Genomic DNA, 25,915 nt, shown 5'->3' with positions numbered 1-25,915 from the left:
GAAAAGAAAACTCAGTGGTAAATATTTAACGCAGCATCCGTTTTTTTCTGTCATCCTTTGGCTGGCATTACATTATACATTATCTGTGTGTCTGTATGTCTGTTATTCGCATATCTCTCGAACCGTTAGTCCTATGGATTTCAAACTTGACAGGTGTCTTGCTACGGGCATGAGTAAGTGCAGTGCCAAGTTTGAAGTTTTTGGCAGTGCCAAAAGATATCATTAAATATATATCGTAAAAGAAGCACACACTGGCTTTTGCCACTCTAGCCGCTGGCCACTCCCCCTCTCACACTGCACACAGAGTGAGCACAGCCCAGGACCAGAGACAGAGAGGGTCGAAGAAAGCAGCGGAGCTTAAGTAGCGTTTTCTCGGAGTTCACTGTGTAGCCTGCTCCCTGAATCGTGTAGTTCAATTTTCCACATTTATTGTATGTCATAATGTCAGTATCAGTATTTGCGTTCTACCATGCACAAATAAAAATGTCACTGAACTTTTGCTGTGTAATTGTAACAATGAGCACTCAAATACACAAAACCAACAATTACTAAAAACACACACAAAAACTGATTTTGCACGGGCACTTTGCACTGCTCCCTGAATCGACGCACTTATTCATTTGTGGATGTTAACTGAATCTGTAAGTCAGCTATGCTGTTTACTTCTGAATATTATATTTCATTCTGGTGCGCTTAACGTTATTGCTACTGTGTAATAGTAGGCTAGCCTATGCTATTCACCAACTAAACATATCCTATTCAATGCGTTCACAGTCTCTTTCACGGGCATCATTTGTAGTATTCACAAACTGTTTGCTCAAGCATAACGTTTTCTCGGAGTTCACTGTGTGCTTTCTACCATAAAGTTTTATTAAAGGAGATTTTCAAATAATTATTTTGCCACAATGGCGCCCCCTCCCGTCCGGCGCCCCTATGCACTGCATATCCCGTTTTTGCGCCACTGATCACGTGATGACGTGGTGAATCAGGGACTTGCAAAGGCCCTGGGGCCATTTATCTCCAAGGAAAGCGCAATATGTTATAATCAGTGTCCTTATCAAATTGCAAAATGCTACAATTAAATTAAACATGTATGAAGTGCAGACTTTGCTCACATTATCAGCTCAAGATCCAGTGTTTTCAGAGTGGCTCGGATCACAATTTTTACATTTTAAATCATAAGCGCACTAAAACATACTCCATTGCTCTCTCTAGGCCCATTTTGTTGGATCATTTAGAATTTAGGACCACATTTTTTTTCATTTTAAATCATAAGTGCGCTAAAACATAGGCCTACTCAATTGCTCTCTAGGCCCGTTTTTTTTGGATCATTTAGAATTTAGGCAATGTTTTAAAATTTTGTGTTTAACTTATAGAAAATAGTAATGTTTCCAATACCTTTCACATAAAGAAAACCTGTTCCAGTTAAGGAGTAGGCTATACACATGTGATGTGTAATATTCAGTACCAGTAAACTCCACCCGATTTTTCTATGATTTGACGATGGGGTGTGTAAGATGACATGAAACCGCATATGGTTGAAATTAAACCACCGCCCACCCCCACCCACCGTATCCACGGCGCTCTTGGGGACGCTATACGGACATATGCTGTGTGTGACATTTATAAAAAGCATGCATAAACAAACCCTACCGCTTTCTGTCAGCATAAACAAAAATGGGAAGGGGGGATTATCGAGAGCACTGACTGTCAGAGTGTGACATCGCAGGTATCATGGAGAATTCACGGGCATCAATGATGTTCAAGGTGGCCGCGGTGGTCGCGATCGGTCTCACCGCTATTTTCGTCATGCTCGTCCAAGATCCATCAGACACGCTCTTCGGAGGTGGATACCCAGAACTGTGGCGGAGAACCGGACTAGCCGGAGCCCCTACACGCGCGGCAGCCTGCATCTTCGCAGGCGTGTTCCTCCTCGCGATGGGCTGGTTGTACCGACTGTTATTCGCTCCTCTGGAGCTGCTCCGCGGTGTGGATGAGGTGGGGTACATCGCGGAGGACGGGCGCTCTCGTGCCCAGGCTGCCAACGAGGTGCGGCGGCGACGGAAGACTGGAGAATTACCTCCAGTTTATCCAAACGGCTGGTACCGGGTTTTAGACTCTCACATGCTGGAGAGGGGAGATGTGAAGAGTGTGACAGTGCTAGGTAGGTGTATAACAACCGCCAAAGATGGTCAATGAATCGCAGTTGAGGTAAAAACACTTCACTGGAAATGTCCCACAGTTTTATTTCTCTTTTTTGGACCTGTTAAAGTGTCGTGAGATCACAAACAGTCGCACAGAAGCGATATAAAACGTTACTAAATCAGAACGTGGGGGAAGAACATCATTAAACATCACGGGACACGTAAATGTTGAAATGTACGCATGCGTCACAGAAATTCGTTTTTGCGGAGTGCTTTTTAAAAGTTGATCTACATTTCTTAACTAGTAAGAAACACATTTTTTGATACGCTATCTGTAAATACCTTTCCATAGCTTTGGCGCCCTTTTAACATTAAAAAACGTGTAGGATATGAATTGATGATATCAAGAATTGCCTTTGCTACTAGTAAAAATTCCATTTAATGTCTAGCTCATGAAAATTTTATTGGCGATATCAAAACATCTTGTCCTGGGAATGACCACAAGTCAAAATAGCTTGCCATAATATGCAGGAATACATGTTAGACACTTATTAGGCCTAACAGTTAAAAAATTATTAATGAATTATAGACCGCCATGCAGTGTTTCCCTATGATAATCTACACATTTTCATTCATGTGTCTTCCTTCCAGTACTGGGGGACTAGGGCTAAAATAGCTCTCCATTCACTGTTTTGTAGCCAGATATGTTTTCAGGTCACTTCAAGAAAGTCATTTGTATCCTGATTCCTGACATGATCCTTGAAATCAATAATACAGCTATTTTGTCGCAGACAGTATCCCCATGCCATGCTATTGCACAGAGAAAAAAAACTTTTGGCCAGATCTTTTTACTAGATGGATGAGAGGTTGATTTCATTTTTATGCCACTCATGCAGTTCAGCATAGTGCTAGTATCTCCAAAAAGAAATGTTGATCAAATCTGATTACACACATAATGATACCCTCCATGCACTGCAAATTTATAAATACTTAATATATGGGCAGTTGAAGCAGTGTGCCATACTTATACTTCATCTAAAACTTTTTAAACAGCTAATTTTGTATGATTATTAGAAATGTAATTTTTATGATCTCATAAATTGAGAGACTACATGTAGCCTACCATTTGTACCGGTACTTAATAATAATTTGACACACGGCATGCAGGACTATTTAAATGAAGTGTTAAAAAGGGGAAAGCTTGAAGAAATGGTGACAAGCACAGGACCTAAAATATACCTTATATATGCATATAAATATTAACCTAAAAATAAATATTGTAAATGTATAAATATGGCATAATCAACATTCAAAAGTTGAACCTATTTGGGTGATATTTCACAGGCAGGATGTTGTAAACTGTATGTTGAAGCATTAGATATGCAGCTAATTTCATTTTTTTTGTTTATCATTTTCTGATGGAAAATCAGCAAAGTTATTAAGAACCTTCTGAGAGGTGATCAGGGTTCTGGGTTATGAGAGTGCAAAGTTGCCCCTTATTGACTTCAGACAGGGTTGCGGAAGAAGCATCTGTGAAAATAAATTAATGCACCATCATTTTCATTATGCATCACTATGACAGACTATAACCTCACAGGTCATGACCAGAGTTAAACTCTTCTGTACGTCCAGCACTGTCATTGCAAAGTCTTTGTCTTTTGTTACTCAGCTTGGCTTTTTGTTATGTTTAAGTGTCTGTTGCTTAGCTGAGTTGCTGTAGGATATCCTATCATGTTGCAGAGACCTTTGGCTTTTCAGTGAAAACCAAACAAAACACCTTTGTAGTTTTGTCTTTGGGATACAGAGAAACACTGTTGTGCTTTTTGCAACCTAGAGACTGTCAAACCTGTGATGCCCTTTTCTACTCTTGATTACTATTGTAAAAGCTGGACTGTCACCAGCAAAAATCAGATAAAAGATACTGTAAATGAAACTGCATTGTGTGTCAGACCAAATTTGGTTAACTAATCCTCATTTGAACCTCACTGTCTGTGAGGCACTCTGATTGAACTTTTAAGTACATTTTAAATCATTATGTTTTAAAATGTGCACTTGTATTGTACGTCAAGTCTTAAAAGTATTTTTTTTAAACTGTACTTGCTGATAATATAATATTAATGAAATAAAAATCCACTTAAAGAGAGTACACTTTCCTGACTGTTTAACACACTTAAGTGTATACTAAAAAGTGCTTGCAATAATTCCAAATTAATAATTGACTAACATACTAAAACACATGTAATGTACTTAATTATAACTGTAGTTACATTTAAAGGTAATATATGTAATGAAATGAAATTAAAGTATATTTTAGTTTACCATAAATGCTTGCTAGTACATTCGACACTACACTGTAACCATATTTCCAAAGACCAAAGAAGTAATTATGAAATTACATATAAAGATATACTTAAGTGGGTCATAATAGTTTTTAAAAGTATGCTAAAATGAAGGTGATATCTGGATGGCCCATGTTTGCCAAATGTTAAAGACATCTGTGGTTATATGCTTTCTTGATGCTTTCCTTCTATCACAAACCCACAGACTAAAAAGCAGCAGTGACAGCTAAATTTGGTTTTCTTTAGTGATCTCAAAGGGCACAACATTTAATTGCTGCTGCTCAACTGATACAGCATATTGATGTGCATTTGATAAAACTTTAGTTAAATGGCCTATTGGCTAAACCAGTGGTTCCCAATTCCAGTCCTCGTGACCCACTGCTCTGCACATTTTGTATGTCTCCCTTATTTAACACACCTGAACCAGATCATCAGCTCATTGGGTGAGACTCCATGAACTGAACTGAGTGTGTCAGATAAGAGAGACATACAAAATGTGCAGAGCAGTGGGGTCACGAGGACTGGAATTGGGAACCACTGGGCTAAACGTCCCATAGGAATCATATCAGATAACAGACTCAGCTCAAACACACTGCCCTTGCTCTCTATATAATATACTTATTGGCTATAGGTCTCAGATAACTAATATGCTGCCTCAGCTCAAACATACCACCCTCAGTCTATACAATATACATGATTTTAAAGTCTATGACCTCTTCATATTGACTTGGGCTATTTCTTGTTGTTTTTATTTTCTGTGTTGGACTATACAGAGTATTTTCACACACATTATTGTTACCATTTGCTATTACCAGCCATAATGTATGTTGGTTTCCACTGCCTTTTTCTTTTGTGCAGTTTTGTCATCTGAGTGTAGGAGCTTGTTTTCAGGGGCTCTGCATTGCAGGCAAATAAAACCCCTCAGGTCAGCATAACAGAAAGTGAGTTTTTCGATACTGTCGCTGTAGACCTGAGGAGTGAGAATGACTGTGCAAATCAGGGTAGGGTTGCACTAGCAGTTCGTAACGTAAAGTCTTATAACTACTAGCTAGTTTGTAACTAACGCTGTACTTTATTCCGTTGCACCGTTTGTTCTTAAGGCAGAACGTAGCTAGTAAGTCATAAGTAATACGTAGTCGCATAATATGACGTTTACCCTCGATGATCCAATAGCAGCCTTCAAATACGTGCAGACGTTGTGTTGAAATGCCATGGATTTCAGTTTATCATTCATTCTAACTTCTTTTGCGGTAAACGGTAGAGTGTTTGCTCATCTGCAAAACGTCTATAGGACGTTTCCTGTAAGATGTCAAATAGACGTTTCGAAAATGTCTTTAAGTTGTTTATGATTTAGAATGTATGTAAAACTGACATCTTAAAGACGTCAATCAGATGTTAGTAAACAGCAGATGCTTTCCAGATGAAGTGATCTTTAACAGACATCTTGAAGACATACGTGTGCTATCTAATAAGTCTTTTTATATGTAAATAACATTCAGAAACTGTATTTGAAACAAAATAAGTATTATTATACAAAATATTGATTTAAAATGGAGTTTATTGATTTAAAAATGATTGTATTGCTTCCGCTAAAGAAAATAGTCCGCGGTTAGAATCCTGCATCCATAGCAACGCTCTGTTTTTCATGGCAACGGTGTGTTATACTTAGCAGCGGTCTGTTATCAAGAAATAACAGACCACATTCTACATTAGAATTCAACCAAACCATGTAATAAGGATAAATAAATAAGTACTGATACAAAAAACATAAGAAATGACATTTATTGATTATGACTGATTTTATTTGACATGCACAACACGAACCGATGGGACAGATGCACACAGCTCGCGCTGTTAGGACGGGTTCGTGTCGATGAGCCGCAAGTAATCTGCTCACATAATGTTCTTTCTCTTAAAATGTAAGCGAGTGTAAATGTCAGCATTATTTTATATGTCTATAAAGAATTATAAGTCTGTTAGGTAAAAGAGTTTATTGATGCAGTTCAGTCTGCTATTTTATTCCAACCATTAGGCATCCTTAAATATTTAGTTTATACGTAGAGTTACGCATCAACTAAGTTTAATTGTGCAACACAAAAATATTTAGTAGTACGAAAGTTGTAACTTAGTGCCCTTTTATGTCAAATATAGGCTAAAGGTGATGATACACAGGGCAACTTTTTAAGCAATGTTGCTGGGCAATCTTGCCGAGCGATTGTTGCTTGGGCACTTTCCCATTGAAAATGGGCAATACATTTCTATCTGGATAATTTAGATCGGTCGTGGGCCCTGTGTCTCATCTGGTTGCCTGTTGACGGCAACATTGCCCAGCAACATTGCTCCAAAAGTTGCCCTGTGTATCATCACCTTAAGTTGTACTTACTCACAGCTGGTGCAACCGGCCCCTGGATTTTACAATCTTGAATGTTGCTACGCCTACTCCTGGTTATATAAATCTGCAGCTTGGCAGACAAACAGTAGGCCTAATTATTAACTGACACACTTTACTGTTTGTTTTTAATTAATTATTAACTTTTCCATTTAGCTCATGATATAGGCTGAGACGTATTAGCAAAATCCAGACCAGTGTCACACATGTTCATTGATGTGACATGAAATGTCAATTATTCTGGACAGTTATTATTATACTGCAAACCTCCTCCTCGCTCTGTGTTAGGCCTTTTGGGCATAAACAAGCAGGCCAGGCCCTTTCTAAAAGAAAATTCATTCAGAATGACAGTCTGTGGCAGTTGCCAGTTACCCAATTAAAAGTGCAGTATGCGATTTCTGAAAAACGCAGTTGAAAGTGGATCAAACCGATCACCACAAAAACTTGTAGCCAATCAGCAATAGGGGGTGTGTCCACTCATGATGTGTAGGACATAGAGTGAGCTAGAGGGAGATTTGAAGAAAAGCTTTTTGAGAGATAGATGGCTAAAAGACATTACAGAAGAGAAATGGTCAGGGGAATATCACTGGAAAACGAAGGGTTATGATCAGGCTTGAACCTGCGTTAATATTAGAAAAGCTTTCCAGCGCTGGAGAGTCCTAAACGGGAAGGCGTGAAAACAGACGCCGAGGATGCGTTGTTTTTGCTCCATGTGAGTAACATTGGTTTCTGATGACAAGGAAGAACAAAAAATTAACATACAAGCAAGAGTTTGTACAAGCTATGATAAAGAGACATCTGCTCTTGCATTGTGTGTTCGTGCATTTTGGGGGCGGAGCAATGAAGGCAGGGGTGTGTTTGTTATGGTTGATTTTAAATATCAACTGTGTTCAACAATGATTCTCAGAAATCACTTACTGCACCTTTTACCTGAAGAAGTCTCTTCATTCTTTTTGTGAAAGACCAAAACTTCCCCTTCAATTTATCGTAACCAATTGCGTACCATACAATACTATTTTTACTGTTAAATGACATTTAGTTGTATTTTTCTCCAGGACAGCAGGTGGCGGTGTTCCGTGGGCAGGATGGTAAAGCCTATGTGGTGGATGCTTACTGTCCCCACTTAGGTGCCAACCTGGCTGTGGGGGGGCGAGTCGTAGGGGGCTGCATTGAATGCCCCTTCCACGGGTGGCAGTTCCGTGGGGTCGATGGGAAATGTGTCAAGATTCCATATGCAGATAAAGGTAAGAGATCCGAAAAGAAATTAAGACGCGTTTTTTATGTTCGTGATTTGATGACTGTATCGTTTTTTTGTTGCATATAACTTTGTGTATGAGTGCAAATGATACGTACAAGTTGTTCTTCTTTTTTTAAATACAGAAAAAACAGAATTTTTGTGAAATGATATTACAATTTAAAATAAAGTTTTTCTATTTTCTCTATTTTATTCCTGTGATGGCAAAGCTGAATTTTCACATGAGTCACATGATCCTTCAGAAATCATTCTAATATGCTGATTTGCTGTTCACGAAACATTTGATGTTATTATTTTTGTTGAAAACAGTTGTGCTGCTTAATATTTTTGTGGAAACTGAAATACTTTTTTTTCAAGATTCTTTGATGAATAGAAAGTTCAAAAGCTTTTATTTTAAATAAAAAAAAATTGTAACATTATAAATGTCTTTACTGTCACTTTTGATCGATTTAATACAAAGTTCAGTCATGAATCGCGCAGACTGATTGGTCCTTAAAGTCCCCCTGTAGTCAATAAATGTATCCCTTAAAATTGATCTTTGATCACCAAAATGAAGCATATTTAAAAGTTTTTTTCCATTGAAGATTTTTTCTTCATGCCTTAAAATAGCTTGAATGGAACTTTACACCCTTGCTTTATTTAGTATACTCGGGTTCTTGATTATGCAGATAATCCCCGCCTCCACTCACTCTGAGACAGTGGCAAGTGGAAATACTGGTTTAATTTAGCCATATATGTAAGTGGAAGAGTGCATTATACAAGCTTGTCTACAAGTCGATGTATCATAATGCGTTTTATGTATCGCTGTCTACAATGCCAGACACATGACGGTAATTAATATGATTAGCCTTTGGCTCGACTATGTTATCAAACAGCTAATAATGTGTTGCTAATGTTACACAAACCATGTTCCCGTTCGCTCACTTAGAGTCAGACAGCTGCCTTCTGAAAATCAGCATCCTTAGAAACGCTTTGAACATCATAGAAAGGCATATAGTTCATCATAACGTGGTAATATACATCAAATACATAATTCACCCTCTATATAGCTAAATGTACCTGGTTTTTCATATCAACAGAAAAATATACCAGGATAATCTGGCTTCTCTCAAGACTCCCCTGCTTGACACAGCAGTTAATGACATGCTAGAGCCCGGCAGCATATACGCAATTGGTTACAAGGTAGTTTGTGACGCAAGAAGCACAGGCGATTTCAAAATGTGTTTTTGAGACTGTCTTTACTTCACTGCGGTTTTAAGGAGAAAATACTCAATGGTGTTGACTGATGAATTTGCACATGGTTTGTCTTAAAGCATATTAAAAACTCCACATAGACATATAAACAACATAAAAAAAAAACGTTTCACCACTTAAAGGAGCTGTAAGAAATGTATTTCAATTAATCATAAAATGGCCCTGATATGTCACTAGACATTAAGAAATCATGTTCATTTCAAATACTTATATCACTGACAACAGTAGTCCGGCCAGGATACTGTCATTTAAAAAGTGAAGTAGCAGCCCTCAACTGATGTTGATGTTGTCATCTTGTGTTTTGGCCTGAAGCGCCTCCACCTATCTACCAATCACGAAGTCAGTATTGTTTCGGCATCCGGGTTGCCAGCTCAGCTCTAGTTACCACAGCTGCAGCTACAAACGTTCGTGCTGGATCCTGCAGCCTATCTGGCAACCTCGAGTCAGGGGGGAGGGGGAGGGGATACACCGCTCTACAGTAATTTGAAAGTGATTGCAGTACCAGTTTTGGCCACAATCTTACATACGGCTCCTTTAACTCAATCTGCTTGCAATCACGTCATTCTCTATAGACCCTTTTTGCGCCGACGTCACAATTACGTCATAGCGTTAGCTGGAGGCAAAACAAAGGGAAAACTGGAGGCAGCCAATACAAACCAGCACAGATTCGGGATAAATAAGGAGCTTAAAATGTCATCTTGTTGTGTTGTTGGGTGCCAGAATCGACAGAGTACAGACTCCAATTTAAAATTTTGTCGCATAATGTTTTCTAAAGTATTGTGATTATTTGTGAATCATCTATGATTGTATACATTGTTGTGGATTGATTGTGACTAGACTTTTTGAAGAACCTGGTAAGAAACTGTAATCAAATGCATAAAGTAAAAAAAAAATGATTTGCTGTATCTGGAAGTTTTATTTCTAGAAAATAATCACATCATTAAAATTGCACTGTAATATCACTCTTTACATGGTTGTCTTTTGGCCTTGGCACTGGCTAGGCAGAACTTCGGATCGTACCACACAAGTCATGTACGTGACCATTCAATCAGCAAATAGTTATAGGCATCTAAAGATGTACAGTATATGCCCTCAGTTTCTCTTAATGCTCAGTTTCGGGTAGGTAGGTGTAGAAGTCAGGCCACTCAACCGAAGGTAATCCTGTCAGATCGTCCATCCACCGAGTGAGCGTGTACGGGTCAGCCAAACTGGTTCTGTCCATTAAAGTAAACTTTTGCAAATAACAATCGCGGTCCTGGACACCTTACACATTGAGATAAAATCGGATTTTCTCCAGTCATTGTTAAAAAACAAGCTAACAAAACTTGCTAACTAGCGTTAGTGAAGTGGCCAGAGGAATCGTTCAGCCTCCACCTAAGCTCCGCCCACAAAAAAAGTCACCATGTTTACTAACTGAAAAGGGGTCTATAGGGCACAGCTGATTGGTTCCTGCTGTATCAGTAGCCAATAGGCTTGCTGCTCAACCTTAAAATACTAGTTCAGCATTTCAGATCTAGAGGGTTTCATTCAGAAACCCTCCACCTTCCCCAGCTCCCCCTGTATAGATCTGCTACAGTTAATTCATGTATGCTATATCGTACAGCAGCAGCAGCATGTTTTACTTGCTCACAGCAGCGTGTTGTGTATGTATTGGCAGTAGAACTAGCAATAACCAACAGCAGCAACTATTCCGCCAAGACCAAACATATCAACAATGTCATATCAATTACCATGCCAAACACAACGAGAGTTGTCATGACAGAAATGCATCCTTGCTCAATAAAAGTATACATTTATTTAAAAAATAAAATAAAATCATACTGAGCCTAAAAATTTGTAGTGTATTTGACATTTGTTTGGATTGTTTTTAGTGCCCGAGTTTGCGAAGGTGCGGTGTTGGCCCAGCCGTGAGATCAACGGGCTGGTTCTGGTGTGGTTTCACTGTGACGGGCTCGAGCCCAGCTGGAGAGTGCCAGAACAGAGCGAGATCACCCGCGGGGAATGGGTGTACCGCGGTCGTACCGAACACTTCATTAACGCACACATTGAGGTGAGACAGCATAAGTAATCCATCTCGTATGTAAATAGAGTGTTTGTATCTAACAGTCACTTTTGGTTCTGTCTTTTCTCAGGAGATTCCAGAGAACGCTGCGGACATCGCACACTTGGCTCATTTGCACACTCCAGGTATCGTGAGTGGAGCTGATCTGCGCTATACTAACAGCAAGACCTGGGAGTTTATACGGCATGACTGGAAGGTTTGATTCCTCACACAGACATTGTCAGCAGCAGTGTTATTTTAGCATAACTGAAATACTATTATCAGTTTTGTTAATATTTCTAATTAGATCTTCTAATTGTTTTTTAATACAGTTTTATTTTTAGGTATTTTAGTACTTCAAGTTAAACTAAATGAAAATGAGAAATGTTGCTTTGGCAACTTGTTTCAAGTAATTATTTTTTTTATGGTTTTATTTTTTGTTTAGTTTATGATAAAAACCCTGGTCAAAAGTTTTTATGTCATTATGCAATGGAAAACTAGGGTACGTGGTTGAGTTAAAATGGATAACGCTATCGTAAAACCATAAAAATATAGAATATCTTGTAAGCTCCACTCTTCTGTAAAAAAACAAAAAACACTTCACGTCATGTGTGTTGAGTTTGCTACTTGGTTAAAGGAGCCCTATAACGACACTTTTTTTGCATTTTATATTTATTTAATCCTATGTATAATGCTGTTCAAGATGTCTTTTATCAATAACTGTCCAAATTTAATGAACAGTTTTGTCACTGTACCTTTAAGAAAAAATATGTTAATTATGTAAAGATTGGCTTTGCATGTGAAATAAATCTCTGAGTGGACTGGACCATTTTTATTTAAAAAGCCATTTCTAATTTAATCCTGTTTTCCATTTAATCTTAAAGGGATAGTTCACCCATAAATTAAAATTCTGTCATCATTTACTCGCCCTCAAGTTGTTTTTTCTGTTGAACACAAAAGAAGATGTTTTGAAGAATGTCGGTAACTAGCTATTGACTTCCATAGTATGAAAAAAAAAAAATATGGCTACCGTCAACTGTCTGGTTACCCATATTCTTCAAAATATCTTCTTTTGTGTTCAGCAGAAGAAAGAAACTCATACAGGTTTGGAACATCTTGAGGATCATGTTTTTCCAAACCTTTATGACTTGATTCGTGCATTTTCCAGGTGGAGTGGAAAGCCGAGCCCGAGCCGAACGAGCACTGCTCGCAGATGTTGGTGAAACACGCTCTCACTGTGTTCGGTCGCCACTGGCCTCTTCTTGATTTGGACGTCAAGGCCAGACAGGTAATGACTGAATTGTCATCTAGAGGGCGTGTGTGAGCTGTGCAGACTGAGAGAAACGCCTGGAGACTGACTGATTAGAAGAATGGAGAGCAAGTCATGGATGATCTTGAACACAACAGCAGTGTCTTGATCTCTGTGTTCTGAGGGTAGTTCGCTGCATCTTAAGCAGTTAGGCGAGAGCATACAGAGCATGCTTTTATGGAAATTAAATGTGTGTGTGTGCGTGTGCTCGATGCTGTTCATTTCTGTGGGATGTGTCAGATTTACAAATGAGATGCTTTTGTTGTACAGTGCACTCAATGCAGATTATTTTCTTCATGAATCACGTATTATGGGTTAAATAATTCAGATTCTGTACTGCAAAACATACTAAGCTTTTCTGTCATTTCACAAATGTTTTTTCAAATTTAATTCACAAAAACTGTTACACTTATTACGAATTAATTTTTGCATCTAAGGTTAGATATTTATTAAACAGATGTATATTCATTTATTACTTATTTTATTATTTTATTTAAGTTATTAATATATAATTTTTCATCGTTAATATATGTTTGTTCGTATTACATTAGCTAATGGTAATGTAAATTAAATTAACATTAACCAAAGTTAATTAATGCTCTAAATATATTGTTATTGCAAATTTGGTGCATGAACTAATGTTAAAGTATAGAAGCCTATAGTAAAGTGTAATCAGATTTTTTGTTTGTTTTCGTGTCTATGTAGCAGTCCAAGTCTCAATGCCATAATTTTCCTTCATGGTCAGTTGTGCAACATTTTTCTTTTTGCGTTGTCTGAAAAGGAAAGGTCTTGTCGCCATAGTGACGGTGAATAATCCTGATGGCATGTGTGAAAACAGTTGTAATTCAAGGCTGTTCTTGGATCTTCACTTGAGGGTTGAAGTTAAAAAGACTCTGAATCCTTGAGGGTGGAAAGTGCTATAGGCGTGAGAAGCAAAATCTGTCTGTATTAGGGAAGATTTTGTTATGATTTATGAGAATTAATCTATTTGATCTGGTCTTGCGTAGCTGAGTGCAGCATAGATAAGTCATTTTACTCCCTGGTGATATGAATGATATATTTTGATGTTTGCAGGTGGGTCCAGGTGTGGTTTTCCTGCTCTTTGAACACAGTTTCTTTGGTCGGGGTGTGATCATGCACTGCGTTACCCCAGTCGAGCCGTTACTGCAGTGTGTTTCACACACTATCTTCTACCAGAACAGCATCCCTCCCCTGGTACCAAAGTTCATTCTTCGGGCAGAGTGCATCCAGGTAACATAGACATGAAGTGTCAGCAAAGCAATTGACAACATTGTTACATGTTTAATTACACGTTACAAGTTTTTTTTTTTATATATATATAGATATTTTTTTTTTTACTCTTCTTCTCACCAAGGCTGCATTTATTTGTTATACTGTTGAGTAAAAACAGTAATATTATGAAATATTATTGTAATTTAATGTAACTTTTCTATTCTAATGTATTTTGAAATATAATTTATTCCTATGATAAAATTTTCAGCATCATTACTCCAATCTTCAGTGTCACATGATCCTTTAGAAATCATCCTAATATGCTGATTTGTTGCTCAAGAAACATTTCTTATTATTATAAATGTTTAAAACAGTTGTGCTGTCTAATATGTTTGTGAAAACCATCATTTAATTTTCAGGATTCTTTGATCAATATAAAGTTCAAAAGAACAGCATTTATTTGAAATAAATGCTGATCGTATTTGATTTTTGACTTTATATACACACACATATATACACTGCCCGGCCAAAAAAAAAAAGTTGCTATTTGAATTAGGCAAATGCTTAAAGGGGTAATATAATGCCATTTTTGTACAAGCTAATATGATTCTTTAGGGTCTAAATTAAAAGTCTGTAATATACTTTAATTAAAAATTCTTATTAGTATTGTAAGAAAACACTCATTTTACCTGGTCAAAAACAGCTCTGTTTTCAGCACGCCGTTTAAGTGCATGTGTCTTTAAATGATAATGAGCTTTGCTCACCCCGCCCCTCTTTTCTGTGCGTACACCGTTTGTAACACAATAACCATAACGCGTTGTTCATTATAAACGTGGGATTATGAATTTTATTGAGAACGTCGTACATAGAAAACATGCCGTAATGTACCCTGAGTGTAAACCTTAGCTGCATTCATTGTGAAGCATGCTAGCGATTTGCAAAGATTAATATAAATATTAATATAAAGGTTAATAAAACGTTACACTCACTTCTTCTGGAGGTGCAGCAGGAACACGAATAGTTGGTACCGATCCTTTTTTCAGGAGCAGCTTCTTAGCAAAACCAGCTTTATACTGACCCTCGTTTGTAAAGCAGTCTGGTGTCTGAAATGATTCGCGCAAACTTGAAAGCAGTGACGTTGATCGTGGGGAATATTCCCTTCGAAAACAAAACTCAGCCACTGCGTCTTCAGCGGTTCGGATTTAGGAACATCAAAATGACTGCTGTGTTCCTTATTGCACCCAAGATCAGAACACCACAATCGCTTAGACGCCATTCTGCTCATAGACAGTGCTCCAGCGTATCAACAATGTCCGTGCGATTGACAGCTCGCTCACGAGCGAGGGCGGGTCTGTGTTGAAACGCTGCTGTCAATCAACAATCGTGGGAGGGGCGTCGATTTTGTGATGTCACAAAATCGAACGGTTTGATTTGAGAGATTGGAAAATTTTATGATGGTTGTGTACAGGCACCAAGGTTATTATAGTTTTGCTTTTTTAAATTAGTTTTTATTTTAATATTGTTTTCAATTTTGCTTTAAATTTAAGTTTAGTTTTAGTTCGTTTCATTAATGGTTTTGTTCGTTTTAGTTTAGTTTTTATTTTGCAAACACATTTCTATTTAGTTTTTATTTTATTTAGTTTCAGTTTTAGTTTTAGTAATTATAGTTTGGCAGAGCAAACAGAACACTTCCAGGGTAGACCAAAGCGAGACGCATAATTTCAGCAAAGTTTAATGTTTGCCGAGATTACAGTTAACTCTTGTGCAGACATCGTAATAATAAAAATAAAAATAATGTTTTGAGATTGAACAAAGCACCAAATAAATGGAACTTAAAAGTATACAAGAAAAAAAACGATGAAAAAGTCAGACAAACTAATTCATATTAAAGATGAAATCTTGTTAAACATAGTTTACTTTTTTCAGCTGTACATTGTAGCAGAGTGACACTGGTACATAAAACAAAAAAACAGCTCAATTAATCTGACAACCTGCTGTGAAGCCAATGTGATTAAATAATGAAGTATCTATGCAGTGTGTGAGTGTGTGTGAGTGAGTGTGTACATGTTTTTCTATCCCGGTGGGGACTTAAACCTGAATGCACACACACTTACGGGGACTCGTGTCACTGTGGGGACCTAAATTAAATGTGTGTGTGTGTTGTGTGTGATGGGTAGGTTTAGGGGTTGGTTTAATGTGTGTGTGTGTGTGTGTGTGTGGGTAGGTTTAGGGGTCGGTTAAGTGTGTGTTGTGTTTGATGGGTAGGTTTAGGGGTCGGTTTAGTGTGTGTTGTGTGTGATGGGTAGGTTTAGGGGTCGGTTTAGTGTGTGTTGTGTGTGATGGGTAGGTTTAGGGGTCGGTTTAGTGTGTATTGTGTGTGATGGGTAGGTTTAGGGGTCGGTTTAGTGTGTGTTGTGTGTGATGGGTAGGTTTAGGGGTCGGTTTAGTGTGTATTGTGTGTGATGGGTAGGTTTAGGGGTCGGTTTAGTGTGTGTTGTGTGTGATGGGTAGGTTTAGGGGTCGGTTTAGTGTGTGTGGTTGTGTCTTGTGTGTGTGTGTTGTGTGTGATGGATAGGTTTAGGGGTCGGTTTAGTGTAAGGAGACGGTTTAGTGTAAGGAGACAGAATATACAGTTTGTACAGTACAAAACCATTACGTCTATGGAGAGTTGGAGAGTCCCAACAAAGATAGTGGACCAGAGAGTGTGTGTGTGTGTGTGTCTGTGTGTGTCTGTGTGTGTGTGTGTGTGTGTGTGTGGTGTTCACACACATGTCTCCATGTCACACACATGGACATGTCTCCACATTGTTGATAATATTATTAGCAGAAAACCTTTTGTAAAAACAAAGATAACAACAGCACCTTTCAGCCTGTCAACCTTCATGAAACCTGACATCTCAAACATACAGTAGTAGTACATTACAGGTATTTTTGTGCTTGACGTACTTGTTTTGCTGTTGCACCCGCGTCTCGCAAATGAAAGGACATTCTAAAAACGCCGCGCTCAAGTTAAAAGAAGTTCATTACCTTGAGTTATTTCCTATTCCACTGCCACAGACGCATCCTTTATGAACAGCCGCTTAGGACTAGCGATGTGTTCGACGCTACCGCCCTTCATTGAGCGCGACACAGGACAGCGGTAATAATCGCCTCAGCAACTTCACGCGTGTGAAGCGCAATATAGCCTTCAGGCATTTCCCTAAACAGCCACAGGTCAGATTTTCCACCAAAGTAAAGAGCTTATTAAATACGAAAACGATTATTTATTTTTGCTAAATATTATTTTATTTCAGTTAGTTTTTCAGTAACTGTTGTTAGTTTCGTTTAGTTTTAGTTTTTCATTTATTATGAATTTGTAATTTTATTTCAGTTTACGAAAATGTTTTTTTACCAATAGTTTTAGTCTTAGTTTCAGTTTTCGTTTACGAAAATAACCTTGACAGGCACTGCCAACACACATTTCAGTACAATCAACTTGTAAAAGTGCATGTACCATTATATGACCCCTTTAAGAGTTTATGATCGGATCATTATTGCAGTGATTATTATGTTTCTAGCATCTAATATGTTTGGCAACAGTTCTTCTAACCCTAATTGATGGAGTGTGTAGCTTTTCATTTCTTAAACATGCATGTAGTAAGAGATATCATGGCCATATTCTTGGATGACAATGTCAAGATTCATCAGGCTCAGATTGTGAAATAATGGTTGGGAAAAAGCATGAAGAATCATTTTCACACATGAATTGGCACCTCTGAGTCCAGACCTTAAAGGGTTAGTTTACCCAAAAATGAAAATTCTGTCAGTAATTACTCACCCTCATGTTGTTCCAACCCCGTAAGACCTTCGTTCATCTTCGGAACACAAATTAAGATATTTTTGATTAAATCTGAGAGTTTTCTAACTCCTCCATAGGCTTCTAAGGAACCGAAACTTGCTGGCCCAGAAAATGTATTAAAGACATCGTTAATATAGGTGACGTGCAACACAGACGCGCTACGCTTAAACACTACGCAAAAAGACCCGAGGCCCAGAGAGAAGGAAATGAAAAGTGGAATAAAGTCGTTATTTTTGTTTGTTTTTGTGCACAAAAAGTATTCTCGTCGCTTTATAAACTTAAGATTGAGCCACTGGAGTCACTTGGACTATATTAACGATGTCTTTAATACATTTTTTGGGCCAGCAAGTTTCGGTTCCTTAGAAGCCTATGGAGAAGTTAGACAACTTGAAGATTTAATAAAAAATATCTTAATTTGTTTTCCGAAGATGAACGAAGGTCTTACGGGGTTGGAACAACATGAGGGTGAGTAATTACTGACAGAATTTTCATTTTTGGGTGAACTATCCCTTTAAATTCATTGAAAGTATTTGGGATGTGCTGGAGGAGACTTTACAGAGTGCTGGACTCTTGCACTGTCAATACAAGATCTTGACCCAAAATTGACGCACCTCTTTTCACAATATTTATTTCATGACTTTTTTTTTCTTTGAGCCGGGCAGTGTATATATATATATAATATAAAATAATATGCTGTTTTGTATAGTTACAATATACCTAGCAAAGGATGCGTATGAGATGTCTCAACTCATGGTTTTGCTGTTACAGTTCGAACGAGATGTGATGATCTGGAACAACAAGACGTACATCTCCAAACCTATGCTTGTGAAAGAAGACTCTGCTATTCAGAAACACAGACGCTGGTTCAGTCAGTTCTACAGCAAGAACAGCCCTCAACTGCGTTACCAGCACGACACTCTGGACTTCTGAACATGAACTATGCTTCAACCCAAATGGGTTGCTAAAATGCCAATAATACCAATATTTTTTTAACCGAAGCTGACATTTTGTTGATATTTAAAATATAAAATAAAAATCATTATGCAAAAATTATAATGCATTTCTTTTGCAGTTCTTTTTAACAAAACATTGTTTAAACAAACAACATGTGCAAAGACAATAATAAAGTAAAAGCATAATAAAAGTGCACGTGCATTTGGATATTATACTTTTCTTTTTGTATTCCATATCTTAAAAGTATGAGCTTATAAATATCTGTTCAAGTGTGTTGTGTAAAAATAGGTAACTTGTTTTCCATCGAAAGGACCTTTCCTCCTTGTTGAAGTGCCTCAGGCAATCATCTGACAGTAAATAATAGTTGTGTATTTCTATCTACTGTGCTCCTAAACTTCCTGATTGCAGAATTACACACTACAGCTACTGCAGTCTTGGGATTGGATAACCCAGAATTGCCTTTGTCTTTGTCAGGTCTTGTACACAAACCTGTGCACACTTTGAACATGGATGCAAAAGGAAGTTCCCAGAAGTTCTCTTAGATGTACCTTGAATAATGCATGAGTGTTGCTCTGCCCCCAGATACGTAGATACAACTGTTTCATATTAAACTTTGGCACATAACTCGTCCCATAACTGCAGCACACACTTGGAATAAACAGAACAAAATCATCCACTAGTGTAGATGCTAATATAGTTATCATTACAGTTATATTTATAGTTATCGTTCTTGTGAGCGGGCCTTATTCTAAGGAATCATTCTGTAGGAAATAAATATATAATTATAAATATAATTGTGTGTGTGTGTATATATATATATATATATATACACTATAATTATATACATACACATAATTTTTTATAATTTTAATTTTAGAATAACATAAAAATAGAAAGGTTTTTATTGAATGAGCTTACCATTATGTGATCTATATCATATATCATACAGATGATATTCAACGAAAGCTAAATATTTTATTGAGCTTTGATTTGTTTACTGTGACAGGTCTTGGCTGAAAGCCCTTCTTCAGGTTTCAAGTTTCACCGTAATTAGTTGTTTATTCTCCAAGCTTGTTACTAAAGGCGCCTGCCATTATCCAATAGACCAAAACACACTGTGGAAATTAGTGTCTACCAAATAGCTGCCAAGTAGGTAGTGCAATTACCGGACATGTTGCTATCAATTACCATCAATAATGGTTATCCACTCAAAAGGGACATTGCGGCAGTGCAGTTCCAGTGCAGTTCATCTGATTCCATCCACTGTCGGTCTCGTAACACTAAGAGGCATTAATGAATATGTTTGACCACGCTGACAGACAGGATGTGTCTATGACATGCGCCATATGGTCTTGCCCTGTTAATACATTCTGATTGTCATCTAGATGGAGCGATCATCATTCTGGGTTACTGTCCTAAACATATGCTGGTATGCAGATGTTTCGGCCTGGTCAATTAAGCCTTCTGAACAGCTAATCTCCTGTCGTGCCTGCAGTGTCTTGTGGGTCTGTGTTTAAAGAGCATGCATGGCTGTACAGACCGATCGTTTGCTGAGCCTTTCTGTGAAATTCTGGAAAATGATGACAGACCCTGCAGTGACAGCCTCTAGGGAAGATTATTAGACTTATTTCTGAAGGATAATGTGACAGTGATGACTGGAGTAATGGCTGCTGAAAATTCTGGTTAAAATATATTATATAATAATATATATTATACGGCGGCTTCCCCTCGCAACCTACAGCACTTGAAGGATCTGCTGCTAAATTCTTAGTGCCAGAAACCACAGGACACCGTTAAGGTCTTGTAGAGTCCATGCCTCGGCAGGTCGGCGTTGTTTTGGCAGCAGGCGGAAGGGCCGAAGGCATGTTAGGTGGTCATAATGTTTTAGCTCATCTGTGTGTGTGTGTGTGTGTGTGTGTTATGAATTACAGATTTTTATTTTATTTACTAACTATTTTGTTTGCATTGTCAATGCCTTTTAGTTTCTCTTAGCCTGAGATAATGCATATGCAATGATGTTCTTAAATGCAAATGAGTAAATTGCATATTGCATTACATCCGTGTCCGAAATTTAAACTGGCAATTTGGTTTCTCTTTACAATGGAGGAGCCATTGCAAACAGATACAGCATTTAGGCCAGTAAAATGTAAATTAGACATGATATGTGTTTCTGGAGAACTGATTATGCACATTATTTGCATAACTGCATTAGCCTGAGATGTAATATTCATAGATTTTTAAAATACACTGTACAAGACTACGTAGTTTGGTTCTCAGATCTTTTTCATATATATTCATTTGACCTGGACTGCATAGAGGTTTCACATTAAAAAGACCAGCGGTAATAGAATGCCACTTTTTTTGTTTCTTTATAGACTACATGAGGATATTCCAGGTGCATTGCACAACGCAAGAGGTTTTTAACTTCAGGCAGTGTCTGTGCATGTTGCTTCGAATCACATGCACTTTGGAAGTAGGACAAGTTTTTTTAAAGCGCTGACGCACTGAGGCTCTGACCTTGGGACTGCTGATCTGGCAATAAAGAAGCTGGAGGTAACTCACCTGACATCTGATTTTATATCACCTTCTGTAATGGCTCATGTCCAAGCACTGGCAGATGGTCCTGATGGGGATTCTGAAAGAATGACAAAACTATTCTGTTACCTCTAAATAACCTTCACGATAAAGCAAAAGAGTTTAATAGCGAATGTCCAGTGATGTTGAACACAGATGCAACGGTGGTCTGATTTGATCAGATTTCATCTTCTTTTATTGAACATTTCAATGAACAGATTCCACAGGGAATTCCGTGCATCGAGCCAGAACCAATTCCGACAGATGGAACGATCAGCATGACATATAGAAGAATAAGCCAGGAATCTGATAGCTCGAGACCACCATGTGTGGACAGTATGGCCAGCCTGAGCTCCAAATCCACCGACTGCCCAATTTGCAATGAATCGTACAGCTCCGCGGGCGAGCATCGCGTGGAATTCCTGAACTGTGACCATAAAGAGTGCCAAAAGTGCTGCAGACTCTAGCCGTGTTAAATGCCTCCTATGACGCCAGAAAACCCCTCTTTTACTCTGGGAGACCTATAGAGAAAACTTCATAATTCTCATCTGAGACAGTGCGCTTGTTTTGGACTCCCTTGGAGGCTTGTGCAAACTGACGAATGAGATTCAAGAATGCTGGATAATGCAATTTAACACAGCTGCCTCATTCTTGTTTTCCTTGCCATTCTTGCGATAGCCCTGTTGTTTGCTTTTGCAAACTAGCCTCAGGCCGAGAACTCCAACTGTGAACTAATTTATTGAACTTGACAACAGATGCCACTAAAAAAAAAAATTGAAATAAATGTGAGCGGTGCTTGCCCATGCAAAACCCGTTGCCAAAATGCTAGGGTGTTCTCGGTGGTTGCCAGGGTGTTGCTATGCGGTTGCTAAGGTGTTCTGGACCCTGGATATGACTTTGCTCTCTCCTTCAATATCAGTCTATATTAAATTATATTATTAAGCACATATCATTTTAAAATAAGCACAAGTTTTGATACTCAGGGCTACCCTAAATATGATCAATCAATCAATAAATCTGTTTTCTATTTCAGTATAGTTTCAAATGTAATTTATTCCTGTGATGCAAAGCTGAATTTTGAGCATCATTTCAGTCACATTATCCTTCAAATCAAATCATTCTAATATAGCCTAAATAATACATACAATCACTCTGCACAACCTTGAAACACTTTAAAGTCTTCCCTGTTCCCTTTTATCAATAATTAGGACACGCTTGCATATGGTTTAAAAATAATAAAACGTCTCAAATTCACTGACGGAGCCACATATATCATTGTCTAGATCCTCACAGATGCCTTTTGATATGGATTAAAACAGTCAAAAATAGAGCAGCTATATTGTGCCTCGGTTTAAGAACAGACAGTCCTCTTTCTGGTTTTAAATAGCATATTTTTGGTGTAACATTTGGCTGGTTGAAAGTTCTCTTGGTCTGCGTCCTAGTTTTCTGAAGAAGAGATTGGACATCATTTATAACCATAGCAACCCTCTGAGGTTGGTGCAATGCCACAGTACTTCTGTGTGCATACTTTACCCCACGATGTTCGTCGTCTTGTTTTTTACCCAATCTTTCCTGAAAAACGTAAGATTTACAGGTTGTAGGCAGTGGTGATCGTCTGAGCAAGACATTTTTACTGGTTTCCATCTGCACACAGTCTGTAGAATATTTATGTGAGACATTTTTGCATTTAGGCTGCACATACAATTGCAGTACTACTGCAGACCAAGTCACTATTTATGGCGATAGAAGGACAGAGATGAAAGGGTCAGTCATCAATAATAGATTTACATACCACATACATGAGAAACACATCAGCTCAGCTGGCATCTAGGACACACCAGAACAGCAGCGAAAGGTTTCTTCTTAACCGATATGATAAATAATTCTGGGTTTTTGAAGCAATATACTTAAAAAATGCAATACTGTCATTATTAAGTGGGTCATTATGTAAACAGTAATTTTATCCAACACTTAATTTGCGTTCATACGTTATGCATTATGATGCATGTCATCGCCCCTGTGTTTAATAGCCGCATTAGCAAATACTTTATGCACATTTTGATGAAAAAACATAGTAAATATAATATTATGCTCACGAATTTGAGAAGACATTTAGCTGTGGTCTGCTACTGACATTGCACAAATGTATTTCTATATATTTTTGTCAAAAACAAATATGTTTATTTAAAGAAATATACAGTGCTATGCATAAGTTTAGACACCCATACTAAAGTTGACTAAAAAGAGGAATAAAAAATCATCTTTTGGAAACTAAACTTAATGCCTTAATTTAAAAAATTAGGAAAAATCCAACCTTTAAGGACACCAATTTTCTTTGTGAATGAATAATGTATCGTAAATAAATAAATGTTCTTCCTTAAAATACAGGGTGCATAAGTTTGGACACCCCTATGTTAAATTCCCATAGAGGCAGGCAGATTTTTATTTTTAAAGGCCAGTTATGGATCCAGGATACTATGCATCCTGATAAAGTTCCCTTGGCCTTTGGAATTAAAATAGCCCCACATCATCACATAGCCTTCACCATACCTAGAGATTGGCATGGTTTTATTTCAGTTAGCCTAATAGCTAGTTTGATTTGCATTGAGAGATGATCTTATGGAAAGTACCCCATGCCAATCTCTAGGTATGGTGAAGGCTATGTGATGATGTGGGGCTATTTTAATTCCAAAGGCCAAGGGAACTTTATCAGGATGCATAGTATCCTAAAAAAAATGTTTTTAAAAATACTTAAAAATAAAAATCTGCCTGCCTCTATGGGAATTTAACATAGGGGTGTCCAAACTTATGCACCCTGTATTTTAAGGAAGAACTTTTATTTATTTACGATACATTATTCATTCACAAAGAAATTTGGTGTCCTTAAAGGTTGGATTTTTCCTAATTTTTTAAATTAAGGCATTAAGTTCAGTTTCCAAAAGATGATTTTTTATTCCTCTTTTTAGTCAACTTTAGCATGGGTGTCTAAACTTATGCATAGCACTGTATACAATTTACTGAAACACAGATGTTCCATTTAGTTAAATGCTCAGGATATCATTTGACATAATGTTTTTTTTTTCTACAGGACCTGTTGTGACCCCAGGTTATACATCAACCATTTTACCATCACACACACACACACACGCATACGCACACACATTAGAAGTGTGTCATCTTCTAATTAGTCTTGACAATTCTTTGGTAAATGGTCCGTCTCTATATGTGTGTGTTAGCAGGAGCGCGTCATTATATAACGGCTGCAGTGCAGGCTGGCCCAGCTGTATTGATGTGCAGAGATGTGGGAGTGGGGAGAGGAGGGAGGGAGCAGAACACGACCGAGGCCAGTGAGAACCTTGTCGCTTGGTCAGCCTTTTGTGTGACTCCCAGCAAGCGAGAGACATCCAAGTATTCCAACACCTCAGACTGAGAGGTATAGCACGCGCCAATACAAGCGCGTTCACGGCTAAACTCACTCTTAATCCATTTTAAAAACATAAATGGAATACTAAATATATATATATATATATATTTTATTTCTAAAGATTGTTCTCTGTTAAAGACTAAAATGAGACTTTATAATACAAATGCATAGTAAAAAAAAAAAACCGTGCAGCCCCCCACGCCCCCTGAGGCGCGTGATTCATTATTTAAAGTCGGCGGAATAACTAGATCAATTGTGACCTAATTTACGAATCCCCTCTTCATATAAGACTGTGACATTCACATGTAGTTGGATTAGTTCCCACGGATAATCAAATATTAATAAGGTTTCGATTGCAGGTTCTCTAACACGGGGAAATTAAATCAAATCACAATGAGTGGAGCATGACAAAAATCACAAAACAGATGCGTGTACAAGAAAATCTGTATATTAATAAGTCGACGTTATTGTAGGTGTTTCAATGATTCGTAATGCATGCTTATTGCGCGCTACTGTCATTTCATCTCATTAACACCCTGCGTTGCCAGCGCGTTCAAAATGCCTACATGTGAATACTTTGAAACTTCACACTTCAGGAGAGAGGCTTGTTTCCTTGGTAACCGTTTTTTCCCCTTTTGTCCTTATGAGCCTACCAGTGCATAATGCTGCTCGGCACATGCACCTGCATAGAGAGGGCTACCCTTTTTCCCTGCAAGCAAGCATTACACTTTTTTGTCTGGAGGTTTGACATGCATTAAAACATGCATCTCTGAAAATAAAGCAAAAATAAAGTTTCGCACAGATGCCCTTTGAAAACAGACAGCACTTAAAGCCCGGGATGCTCAGGGAAGCTGGAAGACCTCTCAGACCTGCTACTTTATGTAATTACTTTTAAAGTCTAGGTTTGAGAGACTGAGCGAGTGATTTCATGATTGAAAATGTTGAAATATAGATGCCGTGCTTACATAATTGATCATCGGATCTAAAATACATCTCTGAGCATTGGTGGTAACATTTAGCCATCTTAAATCAGTCTTTTTTGGGTGGGAGTCTATGGTAGAATCTAAAAATATAGGAGCCAAAATGTCAAGGCATCTATGTGTGGGTGCTTTAAAGATACTCATAATACAGTTAAAATGCGTTCTTGCTGAGAGGTTTCTT

The 25,915-nt window shown here is 37.9% G+C and overlaps 1 protein-coding gene across 1 annotated transcript; it reads left to right on the top strand.

The window, feature by feature from the left end:
• The first annotated feature begins 1,377 nt into the window (after positions 1-1,377).
• LOC311277537 (cholesterol 7-desaturase nvd) lies at positions 1,378-18,956 on the top strand. The gene is made up of 7 exons (XM_084387857.1): positions 1,378-2,164; positions 7,928-8,116; positions 11,253-11,431; positions 11,514-11,639; positions 12,591-12,710; positions 13,806-13,982; positions 18,571-18,956. The coding sequence occupies exons 1-7, from the start codon at positions 1,735-1,737 to the stop codon at positions 18,730-18,732; spliced, it is 1,383 nt and encodes a 460-aa protein (XP_084243983.1). The 5' UTR covers positions 1,378-1,734; the 3' UTR covers positions 18,733-18,956.
• Positions 18,957-25,915: the final 6,959 nt, after the last annotated feature.

This window comes from Rutilus rutilus, assembly GCF_951802725.1.
Source record: "Rutilus rutilus genome assembly, chromosome: 18".
Taxonomy (NCBI): Eukaryota; Metazoa; Chordata; class Actinopteri; order Cypriniformes; family Leuciscidae; genus Rutilus; species Rutilus rutilus.
This window is presented reverse-complemented; position numbering and strand designations above follow the sequence as displayed.

Coding starts and splice junctions, on each gene's coding strand:
- LOC311277537 (XM_084387857.1), top strand. CDS start 1,735: ATGGAGAATTCACGGGCATCAATGATGTTCAAGGTGGCCGCGGTGGTC. Junction 8,117..11,252: donor GATTCCATATGCAGATAAAG/GTAAGAGATCCG, acceptor GATTGTTTTTAG/TGCCCGAGTTTGCGAAGGTG. Junction 11,432..11,513: donor TCATTAACGCACACATTGAG/GTGAGACAGCAT, acceptor GTCTTTTCTCAG/GAGATTCCAGAGAACGCTGC.